Source organism: Euprymna scolopes, chromosome 12 (genome assembly GCF_053919585.1).
Source record: "Euprymna scolopes isolate OS-2025 chromosome 12, ASM5391958v1, whole genome shotgun sequence".
Classification (NCBI taxonomy): Eukaryota; Metazoa; Mollusca; class Cephalopoda; order Sepiida; family Sepiolidae; genus Euprymna; species Euprymna scolopes.
In genome coordinates this window covers 6,729,295-6,754,964 of record NC_136493.1, presented here as the reverse complement: position 1 = coordinate 6,754,964, position 25,670 = coordinate 6,729,295, and the positions used below count along the sequence as shown (strand labels likewise).

The 25,670-nt window shown below is 36.1% G+C and overlaps 1 protein-coding gene across 1 annotated transcript in view; it reads left to right on the top strand.

Moving 5' to 3' along the window:
- Positions 1–25,670, top strand: part of LOC145291155 (2-hydroxyacyl-CoA lyase 1-like) — a 174,026-nt gene that overhangs the window by 83,885 nt on the left and 64,471 nt on the right. The window contains exons 8-10 of the mRNA XM_080136684.1: positions 14,844–14,956; positions 21,381–21,516; positions 23,218–23,323. Of these exons, the coding sequence (XP_079992810.1) occupies positions 14,844–14,956; positions 21,381–21,516; positions 23,218–23,323 (355 nt within the window). The remainder of the gene's footprint in view (positions 1–14,843; positions 14,957–21,380; positions 21,517–23,217; positions 23,324–25,670) is intronic.

The following is a 25,670-nucleotide window of genomic DNA, read 5'->3' as shown; positions in this document are numbered from 1 at the left end:
TCTGCACCCACACCACTGTTTTGTCTAACCACTGTGCGACAGTTGAAGATTGAAGGTTCGATTCTCAGTGTAGGCGACCGGAAAAGACGATTATGAATTACTTAGGATCTCTATCCAATCATGACTGACAGAATGAGAGTATGCTACCCCCATAAAGTAAATAAAGGGTTCCGTTTGAAATTCCATCCAAATTCCCAAGCCCGACAGAAACATCCCCGAGTTTGACAACCTGAAGAAGGTCGGAGGTTACATCAACCGAAACGTTGGGAAATGACACTCAAGGTGTGAAGAATAGTCGGAAGAATCCAAATAATATGAATAACCAAAGTTTTCTTTCTACATTATTATTGATGATGTGTCTCGTATCCGCTTTCATGGACTGATTTGAAAACCTTTGTTTAAACTCAGCTTGACAAAAATGACGTCATTCATCATCTCGACTCATACCTACGTTTTGTCTAACAGCATATGTAATTTTTTTAATAATCAGTTGTCTTTACAGGTGTGTGGATCTTTTATGCTTACCTTTTTTTCCAGGACCCCAAAATGTTCAGTGTGTGTGTGTGTGTGTGTGTGTGTGTGTGTGTGTGTGTGTGTGTGTGTGTGTGATGCACCTTAATTCACTGTCTTTCCTCTTCTTGTAAATTAGTAATATTTATTCTAGAAAAAGGTTCAGTAATTGTTTATGCAACTCGATTACCTGCATATTATTCAGTGGTAATAAAACAAAGACTGTTGGACTTTCCCAACTGCAACATGGTGGACAAGTTGATCATATGTAACATATTAAATAATCGGTTGTCTTTATAAGTGTGTAGTCTTTTTTTCTGGCACCCCAAAATCTTCATAATGCATATGCGTGTGGATCACACATCCTAATTCACTGTCTTTTCTTTTCTCTTTCAATGTCGGCCGGCACCTCTGTTCATCTTCGTCTCAACTGTTTAGCTAGATGAATAAAACTTCTTTTCATGTAGAAAGAAATGCAGAGATGTTCACTGAAAGTTTCTTAAAGGCTTTATTTTGGAGAAAATTGATTCACACAGGGGAGATAGACTAAGGTGCTTGCAGCTAATTAGAGATTTAATTTATCTTCTTACTTAAATCTTTGGTTGACGTGTGAACACATCTTCTAGGTAACATTTTGCATTTGTCGATTATCAAAGTTTCTTATAGCATATTATTGACAGCAAGAAACATACATTGATGGTCTGAACACCTGGGCAACATAAAAAATAATGAGCAACAATGAATTCATGAATGCCACGAGGGAGAGAGATGGATGGAGAGCCATAGCTGTCAATGCCTGTATCAGGCAGGACAATTCTTCATTCAAGAAACAGCATGAATCGGGTTCACAATCAGCAGAGCTCAATAAGGATTACTATGATAGATAGGTGGCACCTGATTGTCATCAAACTATTCTCCGACAACCAGCAAAGAATAACGGGAAAGATCGTGAGAAACGTACATTGGCAGTCATGACTACTTAAGTAACATCAAAAATGATGAACAACAATGAATTCATGAATGTATCGAGGGAGAGAGAGAGAGATGGAGAGCCACAGCCGTCAATGCCTGTACCAGACAGGACACCACTTGAATTGGAAAGGGAAACGTCCGACATTTACTTGAAACAATTACTTCTTGAACATGATTAATCATTTGATGCAACTTTTGTTTTATTCTTTTTGTACAAATTAGATTTTTTTCTTTTCACCAGAAAATTGGAAATAATTTATTTCTTCAAAGGAATAAAATTGGAAATGCACTTCCTAAAAACCATAACCAAATTATTTCGAATTACATTTTTGTTGGAAGCTTTTTGTTTATTCCATGTCTTTTTATTTTATTTCTTTTCTTTTCTTTTTTTTTTTTTTTTTGAGGAAGAAGAAAATAAAATCAACGGTTGAGTTCTTTTGGTACTTAGATGATATATTGGTTGAGTTCTTTCAGTTGAATCACTGAACTACGATCACACTATAGATTCTGCTGTTGATTTAGTTTCTGATTTTGGTAATTTATTTCCATCCTATATGTTAATATTGTAAAGCTAGACAGGTTTTATTCAATGTATGAATTAAAGTCTTTGGAAAGTTTTTTTTATTCTACAAAGAAATTACTTACTATTACAGTGTAACCCGGGTATAAGAGACTTCTTATCCGGTCCCTACAACTCTTTTATATCCGGGGTTTCTTATATCCGGGTTACACTGTACATTAACACAGACCAAAGAAAATCTCTTATATCCGGTTAATATATTGTGGTCTCTTATATCAGCGATTGTATTATTATTATTATTATTATTATTATTATTATTATTACTTAATTTATCTAATATTTAGTTTCTATAATTTGGTTGAACTGCACGCCTGTGGAACTCTCTACCGCTTGCCTGTTTCCCTCCTGACTTCAACATGGATGTCTTCAAGTCCAACATAGAAAATTCCTGATGAACCGCCCCCCTAAGTAATGACACTTTATCAAATCTCCAATACTAATGAATACTGCAACACTATCCCATTGATTACTGTACACAAAATAACCCTTATCCCCGAGTGGCTTCTGGGCCTTGATAAGTGGTGACCTCCATGTAAAAAAAAAAAAAAACTAGGGTTATGCCTAAAAAGAATTTAGATCGGTGGAAAATATGAAACTAATGCTTTTTTTTCATAAGGTTAGATTGTTTGAAATTTACTAACATTATTAATATTGGTATTGACATAATGATAACCATTTGTTTCTGACTAACGAAACGTATCTGTAAAAAATGTAGCAAAATGTGTTTGTTAATATTAGACTTTAAGACAGTCGGGAAGCAGATTAACAGTTTCTTGTTCAACAAATATGATGTTCTAGGAGAGAAATTTTGTACATGGAAGTTCCGTTTAGTACAGAGAATGTTGTAAAGGAAAGGCCATGGATTAAAGCTCAGTCGAGCACCTTCCAAAGAGCATAACGATACAATAAAGGCAAGCAGCATCTTTTCTGTAAGATGAACGCTTCTATCATTTCCAATGATTTAACACAAAGAAGTTTACAACTTTATATTTTGTATTTTTGTCTACGTTTACTGAAATATACTTTCGTTATGAATGGAATCCTTATATTTCTTGTCCTTCTTTTAAATGGTCTAACCTGGAGATCACAGCTCTAAAAGTTTTTCTCCGTTTTAAATTCTCTTCCAACTTGGTTGGCTTTATTCCAATAAAGTTGAATCGTTTCTTGCAGTTTGTCGTTTTCCCTTTATAAGAATCTTTTAATGACACAAGTGCCACTAACAGTGATGCTCTCAGGTCAAAAGGCGATTTGAAGGTCAAATATTAGACATGGCTTTTTTATGTCATAAAAAAGGCTGCGATTCTTTATATCTTACGTTTGGAAATTCTATTTTTCCATGTTCATAACCACGTCCTGATTTCTTTGTTTTATACGTTTTTTTAGCCATCTCTTATTTTCAACTACCTTTAACAACAACAACAGTATATATATATATATATATATATATATAGGGTGACCCAAAAAAACGGGCCCCAACTCTAATTAGGCCCTGTTTCTTAGTATTTTGTCCGAATGAAATGAAACTTTGGTCATAACTAGTTTATTATATTCAAAATATCACATCAAAACACTAGAGTCTTTGGCTTTTTTTCTCCGTTGACTGTAAAATGCTCAGAAAGACAATTGAATGTCCTCTGTTTTTTTGGGGGGGAGGGGGGTCACCCTGTATTAGAAGGGAGACTTGACGTTGCCTTGGATTCATTGATGAACAACGAATGTTTCGCACGCCCATATTTTTATTGCCATTAAAATCGATGAAATCACCCACTTTTCAATCAAATTGATGGAATGCCTGCTCTAATTGGGGACACATCGCAGTGCACTGTGAGGAAGTTTCACATGCCTCCTCACACTGACTTAGTCTACAAAACATATATATAAATCATTTAAATTTGTTCTTTATTTTATTTTTTCATATATATGCAAATAAATATATATATATATTGAGTGAAACCATTCATAATTTTGAATTAAAAATCAGTTTCAAAAGGAAAACAAACAAAATCCCCTAGATTGTATGATCGTTTCAGAAACGGTGTTCATTTTATTTAAATTGACAATAAATATTAACAATAATTTGACAAAAGTTTTGTTAAAGACACCAAAATAAAACTAGCATTTTAAGACAAAATATAACAGCATTCCAAAAGATAGACTGACTTAAATTGAAACAGATTTTATAATGGAGGTAAAAATGAATATCTGCCTTACACACGACTAAAATACTAGTTTTATTTTGGTGTCTTTAAATGCTTCCCCCCTCCTCTATTTTTGCTGCTGAGGAGACTTTGCTTTTAAAGGACAAAACTTTTGTCAAATTATTGTCAATTTAAAGAAAATGAACATCGTTTCTGAAACGATCGTACAATCGAGTAGAGTTTTTTTTCCTTTTGAAACTGGTTTTTAATTCACAATTATGAATCGTTTTATTCGGTATTAAATTTTTTTTTTTTTTTTTTTTTTTACACAGTGATCACCACTTATCAAGGCCCGGAAGCCACTCAGGGATAAGGGTTATTGCAAGTACATTACGTTAGTGAGGAGATTTGCTGAAATGTTTACTTAAGGGGGCGGTTCATTAGGAATTTGTTAACATTGGACTTGAACACATCCAAGTTGTAGTCCGGAGGGAAGCAGGCAGACGGAACAGAGTTCCACAGGCGTGCAGTTCTAAGAAAGAAGCTTTGTTCATGGAATCTGCGTTTTGATTTAGGCACAGATAAAGAGTGGGGGAAATTTTTCACAGTGGATTCAGCTAGACGGGGTGTTTTTCGTGAAAGATTGGCGAGGGGGGACCAGAGATTGGAGTTCAGACGAGCATCTGCCATGGAAATAACGATAAAACAAGGACAGGCTCGCAACGTCTCTTCTGTGGGAGAGAGGTTGCAGGGTAGAGAAAAGGGCATTCCCCACTAAGCCACGAAGTCTATTTTGTACTCTGTCAAGGCAGGATAGGCTGTTTTTAGCAGCTCCTGCCCAGATATGGCAACAGTATTCCATCCTTGGACGTACTTGGCTTTTATATAGATAGAGAATTGCATCCGTAGTGAGATATCTTCTGGAGCGGTAGAAGGATCCCACCATCTTTCCAGCGACCTTGGCAACAGACTTGATGTACATGTTCCATTTCAGATCAAGAGTAAAGGTCAAACCCAGAAGCTTGTCAAAACACGGGGCCTCACCCAGACGAGAGCCATCCATCACAATTGATGCCAGATGGGGATCAGAGCGTTGATGATGTAAGGATAGCAGTTTGCTCTAGGATACCTATACCTATTGAGCTTATTATATATCTACAGTACAACGAGCATTGTTTTCTTTTAATAGTATTAATACATTTACTAGTACATTAAAATAATCTCTGCTCTTTAGACTCCAGGTCTAATTCCCTCTAAAAAAATAAATTATATATATATATATATATATATATATATAAATAAACAGTAATCTACATATACATGTTTCCCTATTCTACAGCTCATCAGCACAGCTTGCTTGTTCTAGAGTTCGAACCTCGAACCTGTGTAGCAACATACATAAAAACAAATAACGAGAGGAATTAGATCACAGCTTAACGAATCTTGTAGCTTTACAAAATATTTGGGGGGGGGGATATTTTTATTTAAGACAATCCCTGTACTGTTTTCTTTTAATAGTATTAATACATTTACTAATACATTAAAATAATCTCTGCTCTTTAGACTCCGGGTCTAATTCCCTCTAAAATATATATATATATATATATATATATATATATATATATATACGCACACACACCTACATACATATATGCACACATCTATATATATTTCATGCAAATTCTCAAGTTCGACAAGATACATCTAAAGAAGGTTAGAGGTCACATCGGCTGAAACGATGTAAAAAGAATAGTAATCTAAAGAATCAAACTAATTCAAATCATTAATTCTCATTTCAAAAATTCAAAAACATTACTTTATTTTTTTTATTTTTTTTCCTTTAACGACAATTTTCCCTTCTGTTTAGGGTTCAGACATTTTCTGCTATTGTGCAAGCTCAATCTCTCACAATTAAGCGGATCAGGTGTCTCCATTTTGTCTAATCATTTTCTTCCAAATTTTTCATTCTTGCAATTCTATAACGGATTTTATTAGTAGGGCTATGACAACAGAATATTCTTATCATTGTTTTGGCTCTCCAATATATACTCAACACAGACACTTTGTTTACGGTTCAGACATTTTCTAATATTGTCCAAGCTTACTCTCTCACAATTTAGTGGATCAACTGTCTCCAAATTTTGTCTAATCATTTGTTTCAAGTTTGCCTTGGCCGGCCAATTTTCTTACGATTCAAGGCTTCCATGCTTCTGTCTCCATTGATTAAATAAATTCGAAATTTCATGCGAATTGGAGTTCTCCCGATATTCTTTTTTTTTTTTTTTTTTTTTTTACACAGTGATCACCACTTATCAAGGCCCGGAAGCCACTCAGGGATAAGGGTTATTGCAAGTACATCACGTTAGTGAGGAGATTTTATGAAGTGTTTAATTAGGGGGGCGGTTCATTAGGAATTTGTTAACATTAGACTTGAAGACATCCAAGTTGTAGTCCGGAGGGAAGCAGGCAGACGGAACAGAGTTCCACAGGCGTGCAGTTCTAAGAAAGAAGCTTTGCTCATGAAATCCGCGTTTTGATTTAGGCACAGACACAGAGTGGGGGAAATTTTTCACAGTGGATTCAGCTAGACGGGTGATTTTCGTGAAAGTTTGGTGAGGGGGGACCAGGGATTGGAGTTCAGACGAGCACCTGCCATGAAAATAACGATAAAACAAGGATAGGCTCGCAACGTCTCTTCTGTGGGAGAGGGGTTGCAGGGTAGAGAAAAGGGCATCCCCCACTAAACCACGAAGTCTATTTTGTACTCTGTCAAGGCATGATAGGCTGTTTTTGGCAGCTCCTGCCCAGATATGGCAACAGTATTCCATCCTTGGCCGTACTTGGCTTTTATATAGATAGAGAATTGCATCAGTAGTGAGATATCTTCTTGTATCGAAACCTGATACAAACTATCAATTTACGACTGTGAATGCAAAATTTTTTACGTCTGTCCAGAGATATGAACAAACAACAAATTAAAAGAAAAAACTAATAAAACTGTTAATTAAAAGAACTATTTACCATAAAACAAAACATGCAAATATTATTTATAAGTAAATACACTTAGTACTTCTGCTACTAGCTTTGAAAGCAATTATAACGTTCATAGCATTGATGGTCAAAGAACTACTAACTTCAAATGAAATGTTTTATGTTTGGTAAATCTAATAATAAAAAATATTCAAATATAATTCTTTGGTCAGTGAGATTATATACAGAAATCTTTGTATTTCCTAAAATTCCAGTTCCTTCAAATGATGCGGTGGTTGACCTTTAAGGAGTTTCTTTCAGATGGATTTTCATCCTAGAAACATTACCAGAGGTTTTAACAGCAAGTCAACAATTTAACAACTAACATGGCTGCTAGTGCAACGTCCTTATATCTGTGAAATTTTTTTATTATTCCAGATAGTTCCGAAAACATTAGAATATTTTAATATTCTATTCATTTTTATAAGGAAAATGGAATGTCATAACACTCCCCCTTTCAGAGTAAAAGTTTTGAAACATCAATGAAACATTTATAATCTAGAAAACAATTTATAAGGGTACAAACAAAAACAGTTTAATAATATAAAAATAATTTAATAGTTTTTAATACAAAAAAAAGGATACATTTTTTTCTCAAATATGAAAACATGCGATAACTATACATTTTCGAAAATTTTGTCATTTTTTTTGTTCGTTAATTAGAGAGCTATCTTCTAGACAAAACATCTGTAATTATTCTTTTCTTTTGATGTAGGAATAGACTCCATCTTTTGAGTCTTTGATTTTTAGTAACTTTTGTAGAAGGGTGTTAGAATAGGATGCACAGTCAGTGTTGCAGTGTTGCTAGCACTGCTAAACAAGTTCTTTTGAATTTCTTAGAAAGATATCCAATGGCTTTGTGAATGCCTTTATCATCTTCTTGGATAAGGATTCCACCCATTCCAACATCACTGGTCTCGATTTGTAATCTGAATTATTTAAAAAAAAGATTGCAGTTGCAAGAGCTAAACTTCCAATAAGAGTCGACTTGATCCTATTTAAAGCCTCACTTCACGTATTTGACAGCCTTTTTTAGAAGATTAGTGAGAAGACTTGCTATTGATGAGAAATTTTTACAAAACCGATAGAATCTCATCAGTTGCTTTTCATTGAGTCCCTGGAGGGGCATAGGCCATCTACAACTTTGTAGATGCTTTTGTAGCGAGGAGTTCTTTTTACAGGGTGAGGGTGCTGGCCCCATGCCCAACCTTCCTAGAAGGTACATATAGCGCCCAGCCTTCCTAAATGGTCACCCATCTGGTACTGGCTAGGATCAACATTGCTTAACTTCGGTGATCTGGCAAGAACCGGTGTGTCAACGTGATTGTGCCGTATGGCTTTTTATTGGTTGGAACAGAATATTTTATTTACAAAAGCATCCACTTTTGCCGAGATAAGCTTTATGACTCTCTTCTCTAGCAGCAAACAAAACAAAATGAACATCTTCGTCCCAATCCTTTTCTAAGTCATAACAAATTTTTTTCATCATAGACTTTATCGTTTGATGAAAGTGTTCAAGAGCCCTCTATGATTTGGTGGTGGCAAACGTTGCATTTGTATTGCTTGATAGTCATTTCACTCATTCCTTGTTGGAATGGACCCGGCATAAGATTTTAACCATCGACAGAATTCCGAATAAACAGAAAAATTTTGTTAAAGTCTTAGCGATAGTCCTAGTCTTAATAGTTTTTAGAGGAATAACCTCTGGAAAAACAAGTCGATGTACACATAATTGTTAATAGATAATGATTACATATTTTTGTTTTTGGAGGAGAACTAATAATAAACTAATACTCTACTAAATAGTATTACGTGTTTTGATTGGACTATTGAGTGTTATTTGTGGAACGTTCCAGTCGGTGTAGCCTCTGACCCTTGTCAGGGATATCGGTCACTTTTTTCTTTTCCAAGATAGCAACCAACATGCCTGACGAAGGTCAGAGGCTACACTGACCGAAACCATTACATAAATAACACTCAAAATGAGAACAATAGTCCAATCAAAACAAGTAATACTAACAATCAGCCCTCATCTAAAAAAATTAGGACTCTACTACATAGTTCTTCAAATGCTGGAATAGGTTTTAGAGAGGCTGATGGAATCTTTTGATTTGGTTTTCCAACCAATGGAATGTTACTGATCGAACATTTTTTTTACTACATCTTGTTTTAGTTTCGGCCAGTAAAGAAAAATTGAATATTTTCTTGTAGGTTTTATTTATTCCTAAATATCCTGAAATGGGAGCATTATGAGCTTTTTTTCATTTTTCTTAAATTATGAGTTATATTCAATACTTCTTGTCTCTACGCTTCCAGGACCATTTATCATTTTCCACTCCTCATCCATTGGTCGCCATTTTCTCTTTTAAAATACCATCCGTTAAAACTATTAGCATTTTTATTTCTATTATCTAGCTGTAATTTTCATTTTTCCAACTCTGTTTTTTAATTTCTAATTGAAGACACAAGTTATTGTGCTCATCTATTACATGGGTCTAGAAAAAAAAATGTTTCTGTTATTACTTTACCTAAAATACTTTTTATTTCTGATTTTTTCATAGTTGTATTTTGTATTTAAACCGAAATAGTCTTCAATTTTTAAAAGTTCTGATTTTTGTAAAAATGACGTCTGTTGCGTTATTGAATGTATACATAATGTTCTAGCTTTAACACCTGACAATTCTTTTGTCATTGTTCTCAAAATCAACACAGATGCGAAGTTGTCAACATGGAAGTTTATTTACAATTAACTTTTGCCAATCGACAAATAGAGAGACATTTAGTCATATCCAGAATATCCGAGACTGCCGAATCCGACCAAACCAAGTAGGATTTCCTAGAGAGAGAGAGGATGTGTGGATCAAATTTTTTCCCTTAGGCAAATTTTAGAACAACGGTGGGCTTATCAACAATCTACCATCGTCTGCTTCATTGATTTCACCACAGCCTTCGACTCGATGGATTGCCTCTAGGATATAATGTGCCACGATGGCTTTCCGGCTAAGCTTCTCAACCTCATCAAGGTATACTACGTGCACACCCGAATTAGAGTAAGGTGCCACGGGGAAGAATCTAATTCCTCAATTGTCCAAACAGGCGTTCGTCAAGAATGTGTACTCTTCTCCATCCGCTTTAACTACATCAGCGACTGGATCCAGCACCCATCTCGACTTGGCTGATGATGTTGCAATCCTTGGCGAGTCTTATGCAGAGGTCCAGCACACACTCGACGAGGTCAGTCACGAGGCCCAAATGATTTGAATTAGAATCAACACTTCTAGGACGAAAATCCTCTCTGCTAACATCTCCCCGCCTGACCGAGTGGCTGTAACTCTTGATGGTGAAGCTGTGGAGGAGGTCAAAAACTTCAAATTTTACAACCACCGGTCAAGCAAAAGATGAAATCATCACCTATATCAACCTGGCTAGAGCAGCCTTCGTCCATCATCAAAAACGACTGTGGTCTCACCAGGAGATAAGACATATCACAAAGCTGCGGATCTATGGTGCCATAGTCAGAACAATTCAGATGTGAGACCTGGCCACTGCGCAGAGAGGATCTTCATAAATTTGAAGTCTTCGATCACTACTGCCTTTGCCATATCCTGCGCATCACCTCTCTGACTGAGTCCCGAACTCGACCATATACACTAGATGTAATATCCTTGGCCTGGAGGAAACTCTGCTGAAAAGGAGACTCCGGTGGAGACTGTGCCAGCCGGCAATTAGTGGCGCCCACTGCGCCCACTGGTTGGAATAAGTGCTAAAGCGGCCAACTTAAGACTTGGCTCATGACAGTAAAAGATGATATGGAGATTATGTCCAGTCTTCGCGTTTTTGGTGTCTGTCACTGGAACCGTGAATGGCTGGATGATGCTGTTGACCCTGTTGCTGACTGACAGGGGTGGATGGCTTTGATAATAGATGCGGTTAACAACATCCCAATACAGGCACAGGTAGGTTCAGCTATAAAGGTTGGTTTGTGTGTGACAGCAATGGCAGAGAAATGTCAGTCATATTGAAAGATTGTCAGCTCTCTTCTCTCTCCTCAGTTGTTTATGTTAACTCTCTTATACAGACACCAGAATGTAAATATTAAAAATATTACATTGTTCTTTTTTTATTATTTTGCATATGTGTTAGTTTGTATGTTCGTGTGTCTGTCTATATTAGCCAAAACGTTTGACAGACGCATCAGACCGTGACAAAATTGGTATCGTTAGAAAGATCCATCTCTCGGATGAAAAATATCTAAAAATTGGCCAAAAAGGTTAATTCTGTGCTGGTCAACTGGGCCGTTTTTTGCAAGGAGGAGTCACTTTTGTGTCAACATTTTTGCAAGTCATGCACCTAACAATCTCAATACACATTTAAAAAACGTTATTTCGAAATGTTGTGACGTCATAAGTTGTCGTGGCTGTGACAGCTAGCGCGTTTGCTTTTTTTTACCTCCTTTTCTTGTTACAGGTTCGAGTCTGGTTGCATACTGTGGCTAATTTTTTTTTTTTGTTTTCAGTCACAGGGGCACTCGCTGCTATTTTGATATAAAAAAAGTCCATTTATTTTTTTTTTTCTGGGGGTTGCTCAATATCCTTAGTATAACACGTCTCTCCAACCGGGCAACGCCGAGTAGTCATGCTAATTTACAAATAAAAATATTTCATATATTTTTTTGTCATTCCTCTTTGACATAATCAAATCAACAAAACAAAACAAAATAATACAATAATCTATCTATATATCTATAAAAATGAGCGTGTCTGTGTGTGTGTGTCTGGGTACATTTCCCTACGCAATAACTCTGTCAATTTTCAGTGTTCAGATTCGAAATTTGATATACAGGGTACTGAGATTTAGGAAAATCTTTGTGATTGGTTTTCGGCCACAAATTTGGCTGTTAAGGGGTCAAACCTCAACGATTTGATCTTTGAGAACTCTACCAAACTCCGACAATTTGGGGCTTAAACACTTGAAATTTTAGATATAGGTTCCTTGGACATGGATCTAACTCAATTACTTGATTTGAGCCCAAAACAATAAATGTTAAGGAGTCATAATAGGGGTCAAAGTTTTAAAAAAATTGACCTCTGCAGTCTCTACCAAATTATTCAGACAATTTCTGGCATAAACATTTGAAATTTTACATAAAGGGTATTCAGAGATATGGCAAGCTTTTTAATCGGTTTGGGTCGAAAATTTTTAGTTACCAATATATAAATGTATGTTTGCATGTCTGCCTAAAACCTTCGAGAGAGGCGACGGATTTTACCAAGATCAGTATTGTTTTGAAGTTCGATCTTTCAGACGACAAATATCAAAAAATTGGCTAAAAACATTAATATCTTCACCCTCAACTGGGCACTTTTCTACAGGGGGGTCGCTTTTTTCGCCGATAGTTTTGAAAGCCGTCCTCTCCTTCCGATTGTCTAGCCTTAATTTAAACCTATGTCACTTCCAGTTTGGAAGTGGTCGTAACAGCAAAGACGTCATGTTTTTCCCCATTCTTTTCCTCTTTCGCTGTACGGGTTCGAGCCTGCCTACCTACTACCACTTTTTTTTTTTTTTACTTAACATACACATCCAAACACCCGGGCAACGCCAAGCTGAAATGCTAGTGTATCTATAAATATGTCTGTGTGTGTGTCTGCGTACATTTCTCTATGCAATAACTCTGTCAATTTTCAGTCTACAGACTCGAAATTTGATATACAGGGTAGGTAGATTTGGGAAAATCTTTGTAATCAGTTTTCGGCCAGAAATTTGGCTGTTAAGGGGTCAAAGTTCAACGATTTGACCTTTGAGAACTCTACTAAACTCCACCGACAATTTTGGATCTAAACACTTGAAATTTTAGATATAGGTTCCTTGGACATGGACCTAACTTAATAACTTGATTTGAGTCCCAAACTATAAATGTTAAAGGAGTCATAATAGGAGTCAAAGATCAAAAGAATTTCAACCATTTCATATACTCTGTTGAAACGGATAGCAGCTACTATCTTTCTATCTATTTCGATTGTTCATGTTAACTATCTTATATAGACATCAACCGACATTCATGGAATGTAAATATTAAAAACTAACAATTCCGCCCGGCTTTGCTTGGGCCCAATGTACTATTCATAACTTTATGTGCATATGTATATATTAGAAAGTGTGAATATGTATATATTAGAAAGTGTGAATATGTACGGTCATGCCTTCTATGTAACAGGCTCCTTAACTACCATAGAGAAAAGTTGGTAGAGACCGCAGATGTCAATTTTTTTTTAATTTTGACCCCATAACATTTATTTTGGGGGGCTCAAATTAAATTAAAATGTGTGACCCTTGTCCAAGTAACCTACATCTAAAATTTCAAGTATTTAGACCCAAAATTGGCGGAGGAGTTTGGTAGAGTCTGCAAAGGTCAACTCTGTAAATATTTTTTTTTTCTCATGAACATATTGTCTTTACAAATTTATAAATTTTTATATTTTTTCCATTCCATGCATAGTTTTTCTTTAAATCAAAAATTAAACATCAGTCCTTGTTTTTCTCTTTTTTTTCAAGCATTAAAAGTTTTTATTTTTGTTAAGTTTTCATTTCAATACTTTGTCATGTTTCGGAAGATATCCTCGCCACATGTTCATTAAAACATCCATGGTAACTGCATTACAATTGTTAAATTAGCACTTTAATCGGCGTCGCCCTGGATCAATATCCAACAGTAACTTTTTAAATTTGTTCCCAAACCGGTTAACTTTAAAAATTTGTCCTCAAACCGATTAACTTTAAAAATTTGTCCCCAAACCGGTTAACTTTAAAAATTTGTCCCCAAACCGGTAACTTTAAAAATTTGTCCCCAAACCGATTAACTTTAAAAATTTGTCCCCAAACCGGTTAACTTTAAAAATTTGTCCCCAAACCGGTTAACTTTAAAAATTTGTCCCCAAACCGGTTAACTTTAAAAATTTGTCCCCAAACCGGTTAACTTTAAAAATTTGTCCCCAAACCGGTTAACTTTAAAAATTTGTCCCCAAACCGGTTAACTTTAAAAATTTGTCCCCAAACCGTTTAACTTTAAAAATTTGTCCCCAAACCGATTAACTTTAAAAATTTGTCCCCAAACCGGTTAACTTTTTAAATTTGTCCCCAAACCGGTTAACTTTAAAAATCTTCTACTGAAAAAAAAGCATGTTTTATTTTTCTTTTCTTTTCCCAACGTGAGTATTCAATACGTTCCGTTACTTGGATTGAAACTGCTATCTTCAGACAATACTCACCTGCAACTGTAAACAAAAAAAAAGTAAATAAACATTAATTTATTCTTTTTCTTTTAACGACACTTTTCTCTTGTTTATAATTCAGACATTTTCTGCTATTGTGCAAGCTCCCGCTCTCACAATTGGGCGGATCAACTCTCTCCAAATTTTGTCTAATAATTTGCTTCCAAATTGTTCATTCTTGCAATTTAAAACATTCATGCTTTTATAACGGCTTTTATTAGTTTCCATTAATGAATCAATCAATTTTTTTTTTTTTGCATTAAATGATCCATGAATGTTGTTGATATGTCAGAAAAGAGATACGCAGAATAAATATCTTGTATTATTTTCTATCTTCTTTTTCAGTTGGAAATTGCCATGTCCTGAACCCCCACTCATAGCTGCATTGAGGGGAGACATCGAGAAAACTATTGAGATTCTGACTACAGCCCAGAAACCTTTGATCATAATTGGCAAAGGTAGGTAAATGTAAATGGATTCTACCAATAGTTAAATGGATTTTCCCTATATATAAATGGACTCTACCAATAATTAAATGAACTCTATCACTAGATAAATTGACTCTACCAATAGTAAATGGACTCTATGTTGTAAATTTTCTGAATAATGCTTGGTAATTTGCATATGCGAGTTGATTGTAATTTATGCACATTTTACTTGAGAGTAATTATCTCAAATAAAAAAAGAACTTTCAGTTGAAGCAATGAGGGAACTCTCATATACGGGAGGAGAAGGAACTCTCATATACGGGAGGAGAAGGAACTCTTATATACGGGAGGAGAAGGAACTCTTATATACGGGAGGAGAAGGAACTCTTATATATGGGAGGAGAAGAAACTCTCATATACGGGAGGAGAAGGAACTCTTATATACGGGAGGAGAAGGAACTCTCATATACGGGAGGAGAAGGAACTCTTATATACGGGAGGAGAAGGAACTCTCATATACGGGAGGAGAAGGAACTCTTATATACGGGAGGAGAAGGAACTCTTATATATGGGAGGAGAAGGAACTCTCATATACGGAAGGAGAAGGAACTCTTATATACGGGAGGAGAAGGAACTCTCATATACGGGAGGAGAAGGAACTCTTATATACGGGAGGAGAAGGAACTCTCATATATGGGAGGAGAAGGAACTCTCATATACGGGAGGAGAAGGAACTCTCATATACGGGAGGAGAAGGAACTCTCATATACGGGAGGAGAAGGAACTCTTATATACGGGAGGAGAAGGAACTCTCATATATGGGAGAAGAAGAAACTCTTATATATGGGAGGAGAAGGAACTCTCATGTACGGGAGGAGAAGGAACTCTCATATACGGGAGGAGAAGGAACTCTCATATACGGGAGGAGAAGGAACTCTTATATACGGGAGGAGAAGGAACTCTCATATATGGGAGGAGAAGGAACTCTTATATACGGGAGGAGAAGGAACTCTCATATACGGGAGGAGAAGGAACTCTCATATATGGGAGGAGAAGGAACTCTCATATACGGGAGGAGAAGGAACTCTCATATACGGGAGGAGAAGGAACTCTCATATACGGGAGGAGAAGGAACTCTCATATACGGGAGGAGAAGGAACTCTCATATACGGGAGGAGAAGGAACTCTCATATACGGGAGGAGAAGGAACTCTTATATACGGGAGGAGAAGGAACTCTCATATACGGGAGGAGAAGGAACTCTCATATACGGGAGGAGAAGGAACTCTTATATACGGGAGGAGAAGGAACTCTCATATATGGGAGGAGAAGGAACTCTCATATACGGGAGGAGAAGGAACTCTCATATACGGGAGGAGAAGGAACTCTCATATACGGGAGGAGAAGGAACTCTCATATACGGGAGGAGAAGGAACTCTCATATACGGGAGGAGAAGGAACTCTCATATATGGGAGGAGAAGGAACTCTCATATACGGGAGGAGAAGGAACTCTCATATACGGGAGGAGAAGGAACTCTTATATACGGGAGGAGAAGGAACTCTCATATACGGGAGGAGAAGGAACTCTCATATATGGGAGGAGAAGGAACTCTCATATACGGGAGGAGAAGGAACATATACAGGAGGAGAAGGAACTCATATACGGGAGGAGAAGGAACTCTTATATATGGGAGGAGAAGGAACTCTTATATACGGGAGGAGAAGGAACTCTTATATACGGGAGGAGAAGGACTCATATACGGGAGGAGAAGGCACTCTCATATATGGGAGGAGAAGGAACTCTTATATACGGGAGGAGAAGGAACTCTCATATATGGGAGGAGAAGGAACTCTTATATACGGGAGGAGAAGGACTCATATACGGGAGGAGAAGGCACTCTCATATATGGGAGGAGAAGGAACTCTTATATACGGGAGGAGAAGGAACTCTCATATACGGGAGGAGAAGGAACTCTTATATACGGGAGGAGAAGGAACTCTCATATATGGGAGAAGAAGAAACTCTTATATATGGGAGGAGAAGGAACTCTCATGTACGGGAGGAGAAGGAACTCTCATATACGGGAGGAGAAGGAACTCTCATATACGGGAGGAGAAGGAACTCTTATATACGGGAGGAGAAGGAACTCTCATATATGGGAGGAGAAGGAACTCTTATATACGGGAGGAGAAGGAACTCTCATATACGGGAGGAGAAGGAACTCTCATATATGGGAGGAGAAGGAACTCTCATATACGGGAGGAGAAGGAACTCTCATATACGGGAGGAGAAGGAACTCTCATATACGGGAGGAGAAGGAACTCTCATATACGGGAGGAGAAGGAACTCTCATATACGGGAGGAGAAGGAACTCTTATATACGGGAGGAGAAGGAACTCTCATATACGGGAGGAGAAGGAACTCTCATATACGGGAGGAGAAGGAACTCTTATATACGGGAGGAGAAGGAACTCTCATATATGGGAGGAGAAGGAACTCTCATATACGGGAGGAGAAGGAACTCTCATATACGGGAGGAGAAGGAACTCTCATATACGGGAGGAGAAGGAACTCTCATATACGGGAGGAGAAGGAACTCTCATATACGGGAGGAGAAGGAACTCTCATATATGGGAGGAGAAGGAACTCTCATATACGGGAGGAGAAGGAACTCTCATATACGGGAGGAGAAGGAACTCTTATATACGGGAGGAGAAGGAACTCTCATATACGGGAGGAGAAGGAACTCTCATATATGGGAGGAGAAGGAACTCTCATATACGGGAGGAGAAGGAACATATACAGGAGGAGAAGGAACTCATATACGGGAGGAGAAGGAACTCTTATATATGGGAGGAGAAGGAACTCTTATATACGGGAGGAGAAGGAACTCTTATATACGGGAGGAGAAGGAACTCTCATATACGGGAGGAGAAGGAACTCTTATATACGGGAGGAGAAGGAACTCTCATATATGGGAGGAGAAGGAACTCTCATATACGGGAGGAGAAGGAACTCTCATATACGGGAGGAGAAGGAACTCTCATATACGGGAGGAGAAGGAACTCTCATATATGGGAGGAGAAGGAACTCTCATATACGGGAGGAGAAGGAACTCTCATATACGGGAGGAGAAGGAACATATACAGGAGGAGAAGGAACTCATATACGGGAGGAGAAGGAACTCTTATATATGGGAGGAGAAGGAACTCTTATATACGGGAGGAGAAGGAACTCTTATATACGGGAGGAGAAGGAACTCTTATATACGGGAGGAGAAGGACTCATATACGGGAGGAGAAGGCACTCTCATATATGGGAGGAGAAGAAACTCTCATATACGGAAGGAGAAAGGACTCTCATATATGGGAGGACAATAATTTACCTCACCTCTCCTACTAAAAAGACTTACTTAACCAGAGGAACATCTTCCAGAACAACCGTTTTCGGAAACCCACACCAGAACTGATGAAGTACATATTTGTTGTATTTTCACTACCCTTTATCCAAAACATGATTGTTCTCAAAACAAATTGTTGCCTTTATGATATAATTAAGAGAGTAACCTTCAAATAATTTTATGGTATAATTCAGAGAGTAACCTTCAAATAATTTTATGGTATAAGTCAGAGAGTAACCTTCAAATAATTTTATGGTATAATTCAGAGAGTAATCTTCAAATAATTTTATGGTATAAGTCAGAGAGTAACCTTCAAATAATTTTATGGTATAAGTCAGAGAGTAACCTTCAAATAATTTTATGGTATAATTCAGAGAGTAACCTTCAAATAATTTTATGGTATAATTCAGAGAGCAACCTTCAAATAATTTTATGGTATAATTCAGAGAGTAATCTTCAAATAATTTTATGGTATAAGTCAGAGAGTAACCTTCAAATAATTTTATGGTATAAGTCAGAGAGTAACCTTCAAATAATTTTATGGTATAAGTCAGAGAGTAACCTTCAAATAATTTTATGGTATAAGTCAGAGAGTAACCTTCAAATAATTTTATGGTATAAGTCAGAGAGTAACCTTCAAATAATTTTATGGTATAAGTCAGAGAGTAACCTTCAAATAATTTTATGGTATAATTCAGAGAGTAACCTTCAAATAATTTTATGGTATAATTCAGAGAGTAATCTTCAAATAATTTTATGGTATAAGTCAGAGAGTAACCTTCAAATAATTTTATGGTATAAGTCAGAGAGTAACCTTCAAATAATTTTATGGTATAAGTCAGAGAGTAACCTTCAAATAATTTTATGGTATAATTCAGAGAGTAACCTTCAAATAATTTTATGGTATAAGTCAGAGAGTAACCTTCAAATAATTTTATGGTATAATTCAGAGAGTAACCTTCAAATAATTTTATGGTATAAGTCAGAGAGTAACCTTCAAATAATTTTATGGTATAAGTCAGAGAGTAACCTTCAAATAATTTTATGGTATAAGTCAGAGAGTAACCTTCAAATAATTTTATGGTATAATTCAGAGAGTAACCTTCAAATAATTTTATGGTATAATTCAGAGAGTAATCTTCAAATAATTTTATGGTACAAGTCAGAGAGTAACCTTCAAATAATTTTATGGTATAAGTCAGAGAGTAACCTTCAAATAATTTTATGGTATAAGTCAGAGAGTAACCTTCAAATAATTTTATGGTATAATTCAGAGAGTAACCTTCAAATAATTTTATGGTATAAGTCAGAGAGTAACCTTCAAATAATTTTATGGTATAATTCAGAGAGTAACCTTCAAATAATTTATGGTATAAGTCAGAGAGTAACCTTCAAATAATTTTATGGTATAAGTCAGAGAGTAACCTTCAAATAATTTTATGGTATAAGTCAGAGAGTAACCTTCAAATAATTTTATGGTATAAGTCAGAGAGTAACCTTCAAATAATTTCTAACCTCTACTAATTAATAAGTGTAATCTACCAATAGATAATTATACTCCACTGAATGTTATTTAAATGTAAATATTCTCATGCTAAACTTTCTCTTGCAATATTTTGGACATAATGGTAGAGTAGGGATTTACTTACTGTCTACCGCAGCAAGATGTGACACAAGGTCTGAATGTGGGGAGAATCGCCAGAGCCCCTAAAGAAGGAGTACTCTGACCTAGCAAGAAATTACCGGGACAACCTTGTCAGCATTCCCTACTAAAACCACCTGAGGCAGTAATAATGGACTTACTCCACCTGAAAGCCAGATGGCAATGTCAGGAAGGGTATTTCTACCCAAGTCTTCCGCAACTGATGCAGCGAGGAGACCACCCTTACCCAATAAAAATAATAAGAAGGTCTAATCATAAAAATTTGGACGATTATATTTAAAGCCAGGGGTGATAAGAATAAACCAATCAGATACCAGAATTGCATTATAAAATATCATTGAATAAATTTAGATTCTTGACATGAAAAGGGAACTGTGCTCTGTTGAACCTAACAGTTTTGAGTACACGCTTCTAGCACCCTCGACGCTATTTTATTATGTGGTACTCTAACAACAGTGTCACATGTAATCAGATCGTCCATATTCTTGTTAAGGCCCACAGGGCTTCTAGCATACTCAACTGTCATGCATACCATAGTGCAGAAAGTGGCAATAAGAATGGATTCGATCACATCCTGATTCGTGCTAAAATGCGTCTGTGTCCAAAGGTTAGCAAGAAAATAAGCTTTGAGATTTGATGTTGCCAAACTGAAAAGTAAAGGCCTTGGAGATGCCTTTCGGTTAAAGCTGTCTAATCGTTTTAGTGGTCTTGAAGCACTTCAGTATGACAGTGCCTCAGCCGAAAATATGTGGCAGTCCTTCAAAAGTACAGTCAGAAAAACAGCCTGTGAAACCCCAAGGTCAAGCAGAAGGCATAAAAAATTTGGATATTGGGTAGGATAATGGAGCTTTCCAGGCATACAAAAATAGCTAACTGCGGGCTTGCCGAGGACTATCATCATCTCTGTTGGGAGACGACTCGTTTTGCAGAAGTGGACCGTAATGTGTGCTGGCAGAAGAATGAACGAGCCATGGAGTTGTACACCCTCACTGACAGGGGCAAACAAAGGCATTAGTAAAACCATTCTTGATCGGAACCACATCCTAATCATTAATTTTGACGAATGTATTAAATTATTGTTGACCAGCGCTTAACATTCAAACATCGTGTTATCAGCAAAAGACCATCGTCTGCTTTGTTGACTTTGCTGCAGCTTTCACTTGACTAAGGTGCACATTTATGGTCAGGAGTCAGAAGCCTTTCAAATCCACCCTTTTTTTTTTTTTAACTTGATTCAGTTATGTGATCTAAAAATGATTCTATGAAAAAAAAAAGTTTGTAGTGAATTTAATTTTTGAAAATTCTTTTTTTTTAATTATTTCTGGGCCTTTTTATTTGGAGGACGAGGGAAATGGTTTATCAGTTAGAAGTTGTTTTTTACTTTTCTCAGGTGCTGCTTATGCACAAGCGGAAAATGAAATTGCTGCATTCCTCACATCAACCGGATTTCCCTTTTTACCTACTCCGATGGGAAAAGGTGTTGTCGCAGATAACCACCACTTGTGTGCGTCCCCTGCACGATCCAAGTAAATCAACTACTCCGTTTTTATGTTTTATTGTTTGTTTGTTTTTTTCTTGATAATTTGCTGAAACATATCTTCAATTTGATTGGCCCAACCTTTTCCTCTTTACTGCAATCTCTTTCTCAAAGACGTGATGTTGCTAGTCTCAATCGTTTTTGTTTTATAAATACTATTATGACATGTGTTCTTCAGAATTTTCTGATCGATTACCTGCTTCCTTTGTTTCAGCTCGTTCGACTTGTTGATCTATCCATTATTTTGATACCTCATTGTACCTATTTACTATGCCTCCCCACGGGACAGAGTTAGACACCAGGGTCGTTTTTTAACGTGGAGAAAAGGTACAAAAATAAAAATTGTCTCAGTCGTGAAGGATTTCTCCTCCACCGAAAGAGAACAAGAAAATGAAGTGCAGCATCTGAAGAACAGATACTACACTTTGATCTTGACCAAAAGGCCAAGTCTTTCCAAGAACTGCAAGGTTGTGGAACTCTCTTCCTGCAGACTGTTTTTCTTCCTTGATCTTTTCAAGACTAAGGTCAATAGGCGTATCCTTTTTTGCGATAATCATTTTTCATCCTTGTTAACTCTTTACATCAACGGGCTTCATGCATTTTCCAGAAAAATAACTCTTTCTTACTTTCTTATTGTCGATTAGTGTCTATTTCTTATGTTTTTTAATTAATACTCTTTCTTATGGTTTTTATCTCCATATATAATATTTTGATTGCAGAAATTCCCCTCCAGACCAAAATACCGTAGGTTTGCAACAACAAATGCCACATACAAATTTATTATGTCTAGACTATTAGTCACTATCTTATGTGACTTTAGAACGCCTTTTTATACACATTTATTTGTTATAAAATCCTACATTTCTTCCTAGAAGCAACATCATCACAATCGCAACCATCTTTAGAGGAAGTAGTTCCTATTTTTTCCTCTAAATAAACATTCTCCTACTGCTTTTGGACCATCTTGCATGAATCGCACATCAGTTTTTGAGTGGCATAAGAGATTCAAGGAAGGCAGGGAGTCTGTGTGGGATGATGAGAGTTGTGGGAGGAGTAATGAAGTCAGAACACCAAAGTTAATTGGCCAAATAAATAATTTCGTGGATAAGGACCATCGTAGGTCTATAGAGACAATAAGCGCATAGTTTGATGTCAGTGTGGGAACTGTACACACAATTATTCACAAGGAACTGAAGATGCGGAAGATTTGTGCAAAGTTTGGACAATGCATCAGTCCACAACTACATCTTTATCACAGACTATTTGACCAAGATGAGCATCAAGAAGTCCTTTTGTGTTAGCGTGTCAATGACTCTCTTCACAGCCTCTTTCATCTCCTCAATTGTCTTGGGACAAACTTTAGTAGGGTGTATTCCAATTCCTGCTGTATCTGTTCATTTGAACATAAAATCATAAAAATTGGCCAGTCATCTCATAAGGTGTATGGCAATAACATACTGAGTTTTCAAGAGTCTATGACAATTTTAAATGCCTGTACAAAATAGTCTGGAAACTTATTGAAGGCACTTGGTATATATTAAAATATCCAGTAGCCTCACAGGTTCGATTTCTGTCAGCAATTTTCATTTTTCCTTAAAAAAAAAAAAGATTTTCACTTTTTTCAGGTCCAAAAACTTGTTCAAAGTGCAATGTTTTAAATGTTATTTGGAGGTCTTACTTCATTTTTCAGAGTTTTGAAAGAATCCGATGTGATCCTATTACTTGGTGCACGACTAAACTGGATCCTTCACTTTGGATTGTCTCCACGTTTCAACACAAATGTTAAAATCATTCAGGTAAAACATTTCTAGCAAATCGGATGAAAATTTATTGAAAACAAAAGCAAACACTATATTTTAGATTATTGCATAAGTTTTTTGCTGATTAAAAATTTCATGAAAAACTATCCTTTTGAATATCTTAAATAACAATAACAAAGTCTGCTATTTATATAACATGATTCCATCTGTCAACAGGATTATAAATATTTTGCTTGTAAAATTCTTTGTTTTGATGTGAACTATGATTCTAACTCATGTTCAATCTCTTCCCATGATGTTAACCTAAGGTTATCTAAATGCTTTTGTAATCCATGAAATAAGTGATAATCTGATGGAGTTAGGTCAGTAGAATATGGAGCATGATACAATATTTCCCAACCAAATTCTCTTTAGTGCTGTGTGAGGAAGCATTATCATGATGGAAGATGACTAATGTTCTGCTGACTAAAGAAGGTAGTTTTGGGGTCAACATGCATCATTCATATTGAAGATATGAATGATGCTTTAATGCTCTAAAATAAAAAGTAATAAATTAATCATGGTGATATGTTTAAGTGATAACAATATGCATAAATATATTTAAATGCTATATAAAATAAAATATGTAAAAGATACGTTTGAAAGCCAAATCATAATGCAATATTACGAAAATAAACAACAAAAGCTCATCTTCTACCACCACTACAAGAACTTCCCATTTTTCGATCGCATTGCTATAGAATTGCTTTCATGTAAAGTATAACTTAGGATCTTTCAAATTTAATGTCAACAAATATTTGTCAGAGTATCCTCTCTTAATTTCATTTTTGTCCTTTTCTTTTTTAATATTCTAATAATATCATTCAGCTTCTGAATGGCAATTTTATTTATCCTTATCCTCGAGTGGCTTCTTCGCTTTAGTAGGTGCCGATTCGTTAGCATAAAGGAGCATCTGATTAGATATGCACATGTGTACATAACCTACAGAAGTTCATTGAAGGCTCAAAAAATAAAAGCAAAAGACAGTTCAAGAAATCCTAACTTTTGAAGCATCGTCATCATCATCGTCATCCTCATCATCATCATCATCGTCTATACATGTTATATGCTGGCATAGTGTAGAAACTGATTTATAATGTCTTTATTTACCCCTGGTGCTACCAGATCAGATTGTCTGAAGATATTGGTTTCCTGACCTAAAATGCCCAAAACATTGATGTCATTGTTTTTTTCCCTTTTGCAAAACTCAATCATGTCCTGCAAAGCCAAAAACAAAAACAGCAATTCTTCACTAGAAAACAACCAAATTAAACACCATGAATAAATATTTACAGACATAAGCAACTTGAAGCATGAAATGTTTTGCCAAATGATTGAACCCAAAAGGGATTCATATACTGTAAAACAAAACAACCAAACCAAACTCTATAAATAAATATTTGAAGATATAAAGAACTTGAAGCATAAAAACTTTTTTCCCAAGATTACCGGATTCAGCATTAAATAACTGGAAAAGGTTGAATGTGGCATAAAACAAAAACAACCATTCATCTGTGAACTGAAAATGGCGTTGTGTCGCATTTTGATTTATTTTGCAAATAAATACCAAGAGAAAAATGAGGCTTTTAATACCAATGTTAGAGCGAGAAAAAACTCAACTTTATATATTTGTATCAATAAAAAATCCAAACAAATTGAAACGGAAACATGAAAGCTGTTCATAAAAAAAAAACATAATTAAAGTGGTGTTGTATATACTTATCTCCATGCAAAAAAGCAACCAACTATCTAATCTGTTTAATTTGGATTAATCGGTCTACTGTTCTCATCTTGAGGGTGATTTTTACAACGTTTTGGTCGATGTAACCTCCGATCTTCTTCAGGGGTATCTTGTCGAAATGTTTTTGTTGAACTTGGAAACGTTTCTGTCGAACTTGGAAATGTTTCCGTTGAACTTGGACAGAATTTCTTGTGGAACCCTTTATTCACGAGGATAGCACACCCTCACTCCATTAGCAATGATTGAACAGAAATCCCATGTACTTTTCAGTTGCCCACACTGAGGATTGAACCTTCAATCTTCAGAAGTATATCACTTTTACAATTGATTTTGCCAAGTACTCTAACCACTGCGCCACGGGTCCTTGCAAACAATTCTAGTACAAATTTTATCATCATCTCAAAAATTCAGAAATGTCAAAGCATCTTATATGTTTGAATTTCTAAACAAGTGATAACCAGACGATTGCATGACCTGGTGACCTCAATGTCATTTTTGTAGATGCGATCTAAAGATAGAAGCCTCATGATTTCTCTAATGTGATCGATCACATATTTTGAATTCATTTTAACATGCTTGAAATAATCAAAATTAATGACACAA